The sequence below is a fragment of the Cnephaeus nilssonii genome (assembly GCF_951640355.1).
Source record: "Cnephaeus nilssonii genome assembly, chromosome: 2".
Classification (NCBI taxonomy): Eukaryota; Metazoa; Chordata; class Mammalia; order Chiroptera; family Vespertilionidae; genus Cnephaeus; species Cnephaeus nilssonii.
The window spans coordinates 66,845,135-66,859,465 of record NC_137073.1 but is presented as its reverse complement, the minus strand read 5'-3'; the positions used below and the strand labels follow the sequence as shown (position 1 = coordinate 66,859,465).

At 40.8% G+C, this 14,331-nt stretch overlaps 1 protein-coding gene and 1 pseudogene across 3 annotated transcripts in view; both read right to left on the bottom strand.

The window, feature by feature from the left end:
* Positions 1-1,668, bottom strand: part of TMEM161B (transmembrane protein 161B) — a 64,839-nt gene extending 63,171 nt beyond the window's left edge. The window contains exon 1 of one of the 2 annotated variants that reach the window (XM_079790650.1): positions 1,546-1,668. In XM_079790650.1, the coding sequence (XP_079646776.1) occupies positions 1,546-1,548 (3 nt within the window). In that variant the 5' untranslated portion in view covers positions 1,549-1,668. The remainder of the gene's footprint in view (positions 1-1,545) is intronic. The other variant, XM_079790651.1, reaches the window with a different exon arrangement.
* A 10,635-nt stretch (positions 1,669-12,303) lies between these two features.
* On the bottom strand, positions 12,304-13,301 carry LOC307114845 (GPN-loop GTPase 1-like; annotated as a pseudogene). Its single transcript has one exon. The product of its transcript is annotated as a GPN-loop GTPase 1-like (transcript).
* Positions 13,302-14,331: the final 1,030 nt, after the last annotated feature.

Below are 14,331 nucleotides of genomic sequence, written 5' to 3'. Positions count from 1 at the left end.
TGGTGGTGGGGGGGGGGTAGTAATTATTATCTTTGGCTCCTTCCAGTTTGACTCTTCGCTTTCACTAATTTTATTGATACTAAAGAAAAGAAAAAATAATACTGTATTATTCATTGAGGTTAACACACACACACACACACACACACACACACTGCCCCAAAAAGTCAGAAGTTAGTAGTCATAGCATAGTAGAGTGTGCTAGGAACCACATTATCTGGAGTTTCTTTTGTTTCACATTCAGCTAAGGCTCTAAAAGTCATTCAAAAGTCAATCATCATATACAATAGCTGAACAATGTCAATATTTAGTCCTGAAAAGGTATGGCAAACTGAAACTAAATTCCAAGAAAGAATCCCTTCCAGATGAGGACTTGAAATCTTTTATGTGGTCAAGAAACTGACAATGTTGAATTTTACTGGACCCCTGTGACACTGGAAAACAGCAAAGGTTAAGAAATCCACCCACCCTTACCCCACCCTTTTGTATTCTGGAAATGACTTACTGCAAAGAACCACTAGTCCCCATAAGACTTGGGTAAAGCTAACAGAAGACCCCCTTTTTTACATATGACCAGGCCAGACATAAACCTGCAAATTCACATTCTTTGCTTCATAAATGACTAGCTGAACTGCCTGCCCCTGTAGATCAATTGGAATAAAATGTTGGTTACCCAAATTCTGCTTAAGATCCTTCCCTCAGTTCCCTGAACTTTGGCCCACCCTCAGACTGAAACAGTATACCACCCCCTTAACTCCTTTATAGATAGGCCGATTTGAGGGTAAAACAATCTCTGATCTACGATCAGGCCATCAACCCTTTCATCTCACTTCTGCACACCTGGTTCTTTTTAGCCTTGTTTCCTCCTCTCTATGAAAGAAAAACCCCTCTTGCCTAACTTTTGAAACTCTTTCAGAGTTTAGGCATTCTCCCTATTGCAATAGGCTCTTCCCCCACACCCTTGCAGTATTCCTTTCGAGTTCAGTCTTTCCTTACTAAGTCCGGATTTTTTTTTTTTTAATTTGGCACGTTTTCCAATTCCAAAAGGGCTGGGTTGGAAAAGGTAAGAGCTGACCTTGACGTTTCTCTAAGTGACAGGCGTTCATCCTCTACCTGGGGATCCGTAGTGTCCGCCAGAAACGATGCTAAAGGCATTTCTAAGATCTGAAGTTCTGGCCACTGCCCTGCAGCTAAGGAGAGGCGGAGAGGACCAGCCGGGCAAGGTCAATGCTGGGACCACCGGAAACCACCAACCGGGCAAGGTCAACTCTGGGACCACGCGCCGACCACTGTGAATGGGCCACGAACAACTGTGCCTACTGCTCCGTACTCCTGGACAGAGCTCGCGGCCAGGCCGGGCAGAAGGTGTTTTCCCAGGGGCCCAGGCGCTCCGGCGCTGCAAGGTAGGTGGGTCTCGCCCTGCGGTTCATCCCATGGCTCCCGCCCACTCCATCCTCGGCGGGGCACCCGACCGGCTCCCTTCCCAGGACTGACCTCCGGGCCCTCCCATCCCGCAGGTGTTACTCCAGCCCTCCCAGAAGGACTCACCATGGCGCCAAGCACAAGGTACCGGCCCTGGAGTCACCGCCACCGGCCAGGACCTCGCCTCCCTATCCTGCAGCCGGGCACCTCTGGACTCTAACGAGGCAGAGGGTCTTCCGGCTCTCCCGGAAGTGCTGCCCGCGCGGGACAGGAAGTCCCGCCCCTCTCCTGAGCGGCGTCGACCCCACGCCACGCAGAGGTGAGGAAACGCCGGACGTCCTCCCCAGCCTCTTCCGAGGCGCTGGGGTAGAGGCGGGGGCGGGGCTGACCTTGAGAGCGCGCGCGGGGGGCGGGGGGAGGCGCAGGCGCAGAGCAGGTAGGTGGGTGGGCGGGCGGCTCCCCGCGGTGGCGCCTGCGAGGAGGTGTGGCAGGTCGGGTGGTTTGGGCAGGAGCGCCTCCTTACTCTGGAAGGTGATGGAGGCGCAGGCGGGCGAGTGGGGTAGGAGCCGACCCCAGACCCAGCGGATGAAGGGCGGGATGAAACCTCGGGCGGTGCTCGGGCTGAGGCCGCGCAGTAATTGCCTGGGCTCAGCCACGCCCTTTCGCTTTTTACCTTCCAGGTTTGGGGCTGGCTCTCTTTGGGGACGGCACGGATCGTGAGACACCTGTGCCTCCGTCATCTTCGCTCCCGGCAGGAGGGGTCCTCCAGCTCTACCTTTCGTCAGGGCAGTGGCATTGGAGCTGAGAAGTTGCCTCCCTCTTCAGAGAGACCAGCTGAAGCCAGAAGAAATCTACCAACAGCAGAGAAACCAGGAAGAGAATTCTGCCTGTTCAATCCATCACAATATGAACGGCTTCCTTTTAGTTTAAAAAATATAGATACACACATATATCATCAGTTCAAAGAAAGTAAAAACTCCTCTATACCTCTTAAGTTTGTGTGTGTGCTTTTTTTTCTCTCCCCCAAATCTGTACCCATCAACTCTCTTGGTCTTTTTCTTTGGCTCTAATGAGACAGCATTGGAGGCAGGCTTGAAATGGATATACGGAGGACCTTTATTCCTGAAATTCATCTCACAACTTGGAGATCTTCGCTTAAGTCGAGACTGCCCGCAGTTTCACCTATGGGCTCTCTCCTTGCCATAAGGTCTAGTTTTGTTCACAAAGCTGGAACTGAGGGAAACTTAAGAAGCTGCAGAAGTTAAGGAGGTTGGGTAGGCAGAGGTGGCTATAGATGTTATATTTCACCCTCATCAAACTACTTGGAAAGCATGATATCCAAGCTATAAATACATGGTCAAAAGACCCTGGGAATCAGAGCTCTGAGCCATCCAAAAGAAGCATGCACTGGACGGTTGCTTTATACTGGAAAGGGGGCTAGAGATGAGGGTATGGGTTGGGTTAGGCCAGGGTTATGTTTTGTGGGTGGAGAAATAGCATAACAATCAGGAATCCTAAGTACTAACCTTGGAAACAGTTGGGGGCAGGGAGCTGCAAAAACTGTTTGTGAACCTTCCTGCTGTGGAGGGATCCAGCACGTCCCCGAGGGTTCCGCTTTGCTGCGGAGGGGCAAAGCTGTAAATGGCCAGCCCCAGGGCACCTGCACGTGGTGAGTGTGGTAGGTAGATTGGCGTCCTCTGCCTGTGAGTCTGTGGGAAGCAGCTCTATCCTTGAAGAAGAAAAGGTGCAGAAGGAAAATGGCTATCAGACTGTCAGTGATGACACATTTTGTGAAGCCTTACTCTCATTTCTGACACTGGTTCTTACAACTGTCCTAAACCTGGCAGCCTCATTGAGGTTCACAAAGTATATCCTACCTGCCAGTAAGATTGGAATTATTACCAGGATGGGATCCATTCCTGCTAGAGTATACCAATCACAGTCATTATTTATTATTTTCTTATTATTTTTAATAGATTAGGAGTTTTTACGTTTCTTACTCGGAGTATGGCAAGTTGATAACCCTTGGTTAATATTCTTTAATGCTCTTATTTTTATTTTTTAAAGATTAGAATGCATACATTGTATGTCCTAAGATAGCATTTCCTAGTTTTAAAAAATATTCTACAGACTATAATGTTTTGTATGGGTTACATGCCTTGTAGTAGAGGGTTTACCTATTTCCATTAATTAAAGTAGATGAGAATCTTTGACAAAGATACAAAGAAAGGAGAATTATGAAAGGGGAAAAAGATGTGGATGATCGAGATTAAAAAGAAATTTGGTAGTTTTGGGCAGGGGAGTTAGGAGTCCAATGTTTGATAAAAGTAATGTTTGCTTACTATTACGCCTTTGAGATGAGGGCTTCCTGAGTGAGAAGTATTCTCAAATACTCCTTAAGAACATTAACAGAAAGTTACCTCCTCCTCCAACACCCAAACTGACCTGAACACCCACACCTGCCTGAACAATTTCAATCATTAAAACTTATCACTTTCCCAAGTCTTGCTCCATAATCTTGGCAAAATGTTTTCCTGATGAGCTCCTCCTTCTAAGAAATTCTACTACTTTTTCTTACCTTAATATATATGATTATTATATGCTTTCTTATACAGTGCTTTTGTAATCCCCCCCGCCATGTATATTTTCCTAATTAGGCATAAACCTCTGATAAGCTGGAAACTTCTTCTTGTATTGTCCATCTCTCCCCCTTAAAAATCCCATTTAAATAAATATTATGGACAAAAATGTTAGTTGTAGCAACAATTAGGTAAAAATTTAAGAACAGCCCTAACTGGTTTGGCTCAGTGCCTGCGGACTCAAGGGTCCCAGGTTCGATTCCGGTCAAGGGCATGGACCTTGATTGCAGGCACATCTCCAGTAGGAGGTGTGCAGGAGGCAGCTGATCGATGTTTCTCTCTCATCGATGTTTCTACCTCTCTATCCCTCTCCCTTCCTTTCTGTAAAAAAATCAATAAAGCATATTTAAAAATAAATAAATAAAAATTTAAGAACAATTAAAGATTGGTCAAACTCTATCATTTAGTGAAATATACTATAGTGTGTGTTGTTTTTTTAAAAAAGCCAATAGAGTAGTCTTTCTAATGGAAAATGTTTATTTTCTAAATTAAAAAAGCAGGCTGCAAAATTGTGACCAGTATGATTGCTTTGATGTGAAAAAAAATCCTAAGCATGGAACAAAGGGTGAAAAAGGAAGTAACCAAAGTATATCAATTACCACTTCTGGAATTACCATTTTATAAGGGGGCAATTTTAAAAATTTTTCTTTTACTTAAGAATGGTTAAAGGAACTTTTTAAAAAAATTTATGTCTCGTAACATACATCTATATTACTCTCATATTCCTAATTTGGGACAAGCTACCATGTTCTTCAGAAGCATATTGTAACCCTTTAATAATTCAGTAGCATAGCCTTTCTCTAAACCTTCCCTGTTTTACACATTACCATAGTTTTATCTAGGACTATACCATCTATCTGATTAATTGATGTAATAACTCCTGCAATTTACACAAATTATGCAATGCCATTTTGAGTTTCAAAAGGAATAAATGGACTTATTCATTTTACATTAACATGACAAACAAGGAAACTATATGCCTTTTTTATTGTCTAAAGTTTTACATATGTCTCCTTTTTCCCCAATTGACGCCCACCCCCCCACCCCCTGGGCAAGCCCCCACCGCCCCAGTGTTTGGGTCCATTGGTTATGTTAATATGCATGCATACAAGTCCTTTGGTTGCTCTCTAACCCCCCAACCCAGCTCCCCAAAACTATATGCCTTTTAATGGAAAAACATACATCTCCTATTTAAAAATCTTGCCAAAAAAATTGAACCTGATACTAGGAAATATAGAGAACATGTTAAACAGTATGGCTAAACAATCAGTAAAATCCAATCTATAGAAAATCATGGGACAAGTTACCTTCAACCAATAGGTTGCAGGAGAGGAAGAAAGAAGACAGAGAAAATCGTAGATTAAAAGAGGCTTACTTAATTAAACCTGACTGATGTGGCTCAGTGGTTGAGCATCTACCTATAAACCAGGAAGCCAAGGTTTGATTCCTGTCAGGGGTCAATCCCCAGTGTGTGTGTGTGTGTGTGTGTGTGTGTGTGTGTGTGTGTGTGTGTGTTGGGGGAGGGGGGGGCAAGGGCCGTGCAGGAGGCAGCCAATCAATGATTCTCATTATTGATGTTTCTATCTCCCTCTCCCTTCCTCTCTGAAATCAATAAAAATATATTTTTTAAAAAGAGGCTTACTTAAAAGACATAAAGTAATGTGTGAACTTATATTAACTATTGCTGTATAATACATTAACACTAAAAATATTTACCTCACAGTTTCTGAGAGTCAGGAATCCAGGAGTGGCTTAGCTAGGTGTTCTGGCCCAGGGTCTTCTGAGTTTGCAGTCAAGCTGTTGGCTGGCTTGCAGTCTAATGAAGGTGATAAAAGATCCAATTCCAAGATGGGTCACTCACAGGACTTCCCCAGTTTCTTTACAACATGGCACCTGGCTTTCCCCAGAACAAGTGATCCAAGAGAGAGAAGTCAAAATCACTCAAACTGCTATATCATTACTTCTGTGTACTATTAGTCCCACAGATGATCCCTGATACAGTGTGGCAGGGAACAGCAAAGCACAAATACCAGGAGGCTGGCTACGACAATTTGGCCTTCAAAGATTCATATTCTTCTCATATGCAAAACACACTTATTCTCTCCCAACGTTCTCCGACAGTCATCCCATTACATTAGCTAAAAGTCTAGAAATTGAAATTGAATCCAGATATGGATGAAGCTTTTCAGGTTTACTTCCTTAAGCTCAGCTCCTTGAATTGAATTCCTCTTAATAAGAGGACCTATAAACTAAAGGCATGCAGTATTTGCCTAAGGGTAATTCTCCAAGGCTCCTAACTCTGCTTTCCAGTCTTTTGGATTCACCCACTGAATCATCCTTGCTTCTCCATGTTTTTAGCTGTGTCGTTCTCTGCCTGTAGCAGCTTAGATGTCCAAAGCCTGTTTTCATTTGGTTCTCTGTCCTTTCCAGTCCAGGCTGGCCAACAGCCTACTATACATAATTATGTTTTAAAAGTCTCTTTAAAAGTATATTCTGCTAATATAATTCTCTTATAAACTTTGTGGGTCGCCTGTGAATTTTATTTCAGTTCACATCATTAAAGCAACACTCATAAATGTCTTCCCTATAAACCCTTTTCTACCTTGGTCTTGTCATGCACCACACCCTTAAACTTCTTAGAAGTCCTATGATTTGATTAAGATTGTGAGGCACACCCTTTATGTCTAAATGAAAATATGCTGAGTTACCATATTAGATCTTTTTAGGTCCTAAAGGGACCTTTTTAGGTCCATATTTTCCTGTTAGTGCCCTGAATTTGTTCTTTGTTCTGACCCGTTTCCTAATTTTATATCTGTCACCTGGAGAGGCTGGAAATCTTCAAATATCACAAGTTCTGGCTCCTTTTGACCATCCTTTAACTTATCTCTCTCCTTATCATTTACTATAAGAAACAAGAAGACACCAGGTGACATCTTTAACATTCTGGCTGGAAATCTCCTTAGCTAGATCACCCAGTTCGTTAAGCATATTTTCTACTTTGCACATAATTGCAGGTGACAAATTTGCTACACTGTATGCCCATTCAATTTCCAGTAAGACTATTCTAATCTGTTAAGACCTCATCTGCAGCCTCTTCAATGTTATCTTGTGTCTGCAATTTCTTTAAGGCTCTCAAACTCTCTACCACTTTCCTCCACATCCTTCTCCCTCTGCCCTCTGCCATTTCCAAAGCCACTCTTACATTGTAGGTTTTTGTTATGTCACCATGTCACTTTTAAGTATCAAAAACTTTATTAACTTCCTATTGCTTTCTAACAAATACAACAGTGGAAAAAAATTGCAAGTCCACGGACATGGATGAATCTAACAATGATAAGCAACAAAGCAATTAACAAAATATTACAGTAGGATTCCACTTCTATAAAGAACCTGCTATGGCCCTAACCGGTTTGGCTCAGTGGATAGAGCGTCGGCCTGTGGACTGAAAGGTCCCAGGTTTGATTCCGGTCAAGGGCATGTACCTTGGTTGCAGGCACATCCCCAGTAGGGGCTGTGCAGAAGGCAACTGATCGATGTTTCTTTCTCTTCGATGTTTCTAGCTCTCTATCCCTCTCCCTTCCTCTCTGTAAAAAATCAATAAAATATATTTTAAAAAAAGAACCTGTGCTGAAGATAAAAAAATATCTTGCTTAAGGGTGGGGACATAAGTAAATCTATAAATTAAAGCAAAGGAATGATAATCACAGAATCAAACTAGTGCTTTTCTCTAGCTGCAGAAGGAAGGGAATCAAATAAGGAAAAAGCCCACAAGGGGCGTAAAAGTAGTATAATTAGACATGTTATTTTAACTGGAACAATTCCAGTTTGCCTAGTTTCCTGGTATAGTAATTGCATTCTTTCACTCTCAAAAGTGTACCAGTTTGGATAATAAGTTTTATGTTTATTCTTTTTTAAAGTAACTTTCCCCCTTTTTAATCTGGATAGAAGGCATATGGATCTTCATTGTCCAGTTTTTCCTTATACCACACAGGCATTTTCCAAATATTAACTTGAAACTAGCCAATATTTAATAATATAATTTAAAACTTTAGTGACAACACAGTAAAAAAATAAATCTGCTCTGTATACAGGATAAATGTAAATAGGATTTGAATGAAATCCTCATCTGGGTGGATGTGGAGATAGATAACATACTATGCGTCTGGCACTGTGGTAAGCCCTTTACAAATATTACTTCATCTTCACAGCAAGATTTTTAGATAGGTATATCTCCATTTTACACATGAAGATTCTGAGGCACAAAAAAGTATCCGTAATTTAGCCAAAGTCATACTGTAAGTGACAGAGCAAAATTTGAACTCAAGCAATGTGACACCAGTCTACATGTTCTTAACCGTAATTCCAAAGTACATAATAGACATTCTTAATCTTTTTTATGGCATTGATCCCCTTGGCAGTCTGAAAAAGCCTAGAAAGCCCTTTTTTATTATCATGTTTTAAATGCATGAAATATGCATAAGATTATAAATGAAACCAATTATACTAAAATACAGTAATCAAGATATTCTATAAAAGTGTGCTATACATATTCTTCTTTTTAAGTTGTTATACATATGCTTCTTTATTTTTTATGTATCAAATAAAATATATCAGAGGATTTAATAATATTTATAGTTTTTAAGTGGTAAACATCAATTGCATCATGAGATTTCTACAACTATAGTAATGTGGCAGGAAAATATCTGTGATTTTTATTGGTGAAAAAGTCAGCAGTACTTCTAACAACACTGTGGTCTATTACTTTTGTTCACAATTGAAAGAAATATTAAATTTCACTTTGAGGTTAGCAAAAATTAAAATTCACAACCCTTTTTTATGACCTTAATTCATAGACTTTCTGACACATATTTTACTTCATAGAGGTTATATTCTCCACCCCTACTCCTCCCACTTCCTGGTTTGGAATTACACTCAAAGTGAGGTATACAAATAAATTAGTTTATTAGAAATAAATATTTATCCATGTGGTGTATTTGAGTGGGGGATGAGAAACAGGAATGTGTAAGAATGAAGAGGTATGCATATAGATAATGGGAAGCTGCTTTAGAGTGTTTTATTTGGTTCCAAATATTTACATTGCACATGCAATTATTCATAAAAGAATTCATTATTGATACCACAGTGCATTGCGGTATACTATTTGTCAATACCTGTAGCAATGCAACAATAAAAAAAAATCAAATAGCTGAACACCTTTTAAAAGTTTCATTGGGCTAAAGGAAAAATATCTGACAAGTTTTTTATTTGCCTTTCTCATGATTTGATGTCCCAGCAGAGCAACTGGGGAACCTAATTCTGACCAACAAGGAGGAATTGCTTGGTTAATTGGAAGTGACAGAAACCTTGGGAGAAAACAACCACATACCAAGGATAATTATAAGAAGGTAACATGGGCCCTAAAGGATAGTGTCAAGAAATCTGAAGCCCCCAAATGAGGTGAGACTTGCAAAAAAAAAAAATGCTAAGACAGGACAAAGAACGGGCTTTTTAAAATTCTGTTCAGAGTTGGATGATGATCAAGGAAGGGAAAAGCCCTCTTGCAGTTTCTAGTGTAAGGTTAGAGCTGACAGAAAGCAGAGCTCCCTAAATATTATATTGCTTCATTCTCTACAAAGGAAACTTAAATGACGTGACATAGTAGAAAGAACTACGTGTTTTTGTGGGATCAGGCAGACCTGGGTTTAATTCTGTTTTTCAACACTTAGTTTTTATATTACCCTGGGTCTTCTTCTTCTCATCTGTAAAATGGAAATAACTGTATCTTTCTCAGAGGATTGTTCTGAGTAATGGAAGTAACACATTTCAAAACACTGAGCCAGGTTCACAGTAGTGACTCAATAAATAGCAACTTAATAGCAACTCAAAAGAGTAGTATAAACACTGACAAGAAGCAATACTCTTGCCCTAACTGGTTTGGTTCATTGGATAGAGCGTTGTCTTGCGGACTGAAGGGTCCCTGGTTCAATTCTGGTCAAGGGCATGTACCTTGGTTGCAGGCACATCCCTAATAGGAGGTGTGCAGGAGGCAGCTGATTGATGTTTCTCTCTCAAAAAAAAATCTGTAAAAAAATGGATTTTTTACAGAAAGGAACTCTCTCCCTTCCTTTCTGTAAAAAAATCAATAAAATATATATTTTTTAAAAAGAATCAATACTCTTTCAAAATAGGAGAAGAAATTCTAAGAAACCTAACAGTTCTAATTTAGATTATATCATCTGATGGGAGTGGCTTAAATTGAAGTTCTTTGGGGGTGGGAGGTGGGGAGTACAAATGAGGCCTGAGAACAATTGTCTTCATCTTTAAGGAATGATGGGAAACAGAATAGGTGCTAAACCACCAAACGTGGGCAAGTGTCAGTCTTCAGGGTGAATCAGGGTGAAAAGTAGAAATCTAAAACCGGCAACGATTTGCTTTTTGACAGTGATATTTTCTCCCATTGGTATAGTATGCATTTGCTCAGGGAAGGGGGATTTTTTTAAAAAAAAGTAACTGAAATGTAGTAGACAGAATTTATCTGTACCCAACAGGCATTGACATTTTTCATCCTATGCTTACAAGGTGGGGAAGAAAAGGGACTGGATGATAGACTGACTCCTGGATGGCAGGCAGCCTCTGCAGAGGTTTTTAGTGTAGAACCACAGTCTGGGCTAAAGTCTAGATCATCATATTTAGAATCATAACATTTTGGGATTCTAACCATGTAAGCAGAGTTCAACAAACTAATACAGAGTTTTAAGTTTATTCACTCACTTAGGTGTCACAAATGAATGGAACATCTACTCTGTGTAAATGTCTATGTTGGGCTTTAGCAGCTCCAGGAAGGAAGGGTTGGAGGAAAATGTGAATGTTCAGCCTGGTGTGTGTTTTTGAGAGCGCGATGGCCGTCTTCAAGCATCCAAAGTACTGTCATGTGGGAAAAGGGCCACACTTCCTCAGGAGAGTCTCAGAGCCATGAAACTAGACCCATTGGTAGCACTTATTGTAAGCCTTTCAGTTCAATGTCAAAACACATACAGACTTGTTTTTAGGCCATTTCAGTTCACTGTCAAGAAACACTCACTACCTAATAGAACTGAGCAAAAAGTGAGTGAATTCCCAGTCACTTTGAAGGATTCAAGCATAAATTATTGCCTACTGGATTGGACATTGTAGACGAGGTCCACGCATCAGAAGTGTGCTCTTTGGTATGATTCCAGCTGTGTGAGAAGTTATTTTACCTCTCTGGGACTCAGCTCTCTGTAAAATGGCAAAGTTTGATTGAAGTGCCACCATATTCCTTTTGAGTTTTAAATTGTTTTGATTCTGCGGTAGTGTAATTACATTTCACTGTCTTTGTCAGATTTACATAATATCGGCCTTTTATCACTTGAAATACATCTCACTATGCTTATGAGAATTAATTGAGATGCTTAAAAAGTATTTGTGAAAATGCAAAACACTATCTAAGTATAAGACATCATTTTAGTTCAACATCATGGGCTATTAGGAAAATGTAAATTAGATTCCACTATATACCTATTAGAATGGCTAAAAAAAATACTGATTATACCAAGTGCTGACAAGATTCAGACCAACTATATCTCTCATACTTTGCTGATAGGAATAAAAATTGGTACATCACTCCAAAATCTTTAGCAGTTTATTTTTATTTTTTAAATTTTTTTTCACCATCAGAAACAGGATTCTTATTAATTATATGTTTTGTCCACTTTCTTCAACAAACCTATAATGAGCTACCGAGCATTTCATATCAACATTGACTGGTTGCCAAGGAGACTCCACTGCCACTCTGTACAAGTTCATGTTTCTCATCTCCCATTCTGCTAAAAGGAGGGGAACTCATGGGTCAAGGACAAGATGCTTGGGAAATAGAGGCTATAAATGCAGCCTAACAATAAGAGATCTGAAGTGAACAATATGTTCTCTATTCCATCCGTTAGCAGCAAACGTACTTTCATTCAAATGATAAGACGTGAAGGTTTACAGGCAGAATACCAGCATCCAAGATCAGTCAGAAAATCCTTCCTTGCCAAATCCAAGGGAAAGGCCACAGGGAATCAACATCTACCTGCCAGGTCCAAATTTCTTCTGTCCTTGGCTTCACTGGAGTCAGGAAGTCTCCCTAATGAGAGAAACTCTACTATTCTGTATACAATTGTTCTTTATAATAACCCCAATCAGAGGTAAGGACAGTTTCTTCACAGAGTTCCAAACTTTTGGACTTCTAGAAACTGTTTCTCTTCCAGTACTGGGCCATTGATTCTTGCATAACATTCTGGACCGCTGGCTCTTCAAGGCTTTCCTTCGTAACTCTGTGGTCAATATCATCACTGTCACTGTCTGCTTCTTCATCCTCTCCATCCAAGGTTCCCCGAGTCAGGATCAAGTCAGCAGGGTCCCTCCCAGAAGATAAGCCGTCTGTAGCAGTTCCTGTGTCCAAGGCAACAGAGCCCATATCTTTCGGAAGGCGTTCTAGTTGTTCTTTCTGCTGCTGGCTCTGTTCACCGGCCAGTGATTTCTTCAGACGTTTGTATTCAGGACGCTACTCCCTTTCACATTCTTCCACAGCACTGGTGACTTGCCCAAAGAGTTCGTCTAAGCCTGTACCCAGAACAGCACACACACCTACCACCCTGAGGGAGCTGTAAAATTCATCTAACACCAAGCTCATTGAACGAGTCGGGTTACTGACAGATGTAGACTCTTGATTCAAGGCATCTTGGATAGCCTCAGAATCTTGCATCCTTTCCTCTGAAAAGCTGTGATCAATGATGTCAGTTTTACTCATGACCACAATGAAAGGAAGCTTGGTTTTGTACAAGATGCTGCAGGCATAGAGCATGTTGGACATGAAGGTCACTGGGCTGATACTTCTTGATGTGTCCATTACATAAATGACAATCGTTGGAAATGAGGATGCCAGGGCCTCTGTGATAATTGTCCTGGAAGCTGACCAGGTGAACACTTCAATCTGCCCAGGTGTGTCAATCAAGACATACCAATATTGGCAGGAAAGGGAACTTCATGCACAGCTGGGTCCAGATTGATCACATAAGGCAGAGAGCCTTGGCTATGCAGATGTCCTGTGAGCCTCTGTACGAAGGTGCTTTTCCCAGACCCCGCCATTCCCAACACCAACAGACACACTGGGGGCCGAGGACCCCCGGAAACCAGAGGCTTGGCTGCAGCTGCAGGCGCTGCCATCTTCCTCCTGGCTCCGCCCACTCTGGCAGTATTTTTTGGTATAAAGTTAAGTATAACCTTACCATAGAATCAGTAATACAATTTCTGGATATTTACTCTAGAGAAATAAAAACATACGTTCACACAAAAATCTGAACGTAAATGATCATTTCAGCTTTATTTGTGGTAGCTAAAAACTTGAAACTACTCAGGTATCTTCCAATGGGTGAATGAATGAACTGTGGTACATCCATATCATGGAATACTACTCAGAAATAAAAAGGAACACCCTTGATACACACAGCAACTTTCATGGATCTCAAAACCATTATGCTGATTGAAAAGTCAACCTCAAAACGTTACATATGGTATGATTTCACAGATATAATATCTTTTAAAATGGCAAAATTATAGTGGTGCCAGGTGTTAGAGTTCGGGGAGGGTATAACTATAAGGTAGCATGAAAGAATTACTTTGAAGTGATGGAATAATTCTATATCCCAATTTTGATCACTACATAAATATATTACATGTGATAAAATTCATAGAACAATACACCAAAATATTATATTTATCTTCAAGGTTCTGGAAAGCAAGAAAATGTATCTCTTTATTCATTTTTTGTTTTCACCAACTTTTCAGTTTTTAGCTATGAATTGTCTTGCAGTCAATAATGTGGAGTGTTTTTATATGAAACATTTTCCTTCCTGAAGAATACCATAGAGAGAGAAACATCAGTGATGAGAGAGAATCATTGATTGGCTGCCTCCTGCATGCCCCCTACTGGGGATCGAACCCGAAACCCAGGCATGTACCTCCAACTGTGATCTCCTTGTTTAAATGGTCAACCACTGAGCACGCCAGGTGAGGTGCCGACTTTAAACTGACTTTAACTGCAGTTAAAGCTGCGGGTTTGTGACTTTTGAACACCATGGGTTATAAGCCTTTGAAACGATGTCTCTTTGCCAGACAGTGGAAACATGCTTTGTGTTCAGTGCAAAGGCAGCAATGGTTGGACCTTGTTTAGTTGCTAATGCTTTTTAGAGAAATTGTGGAGCTGCCATTTTAT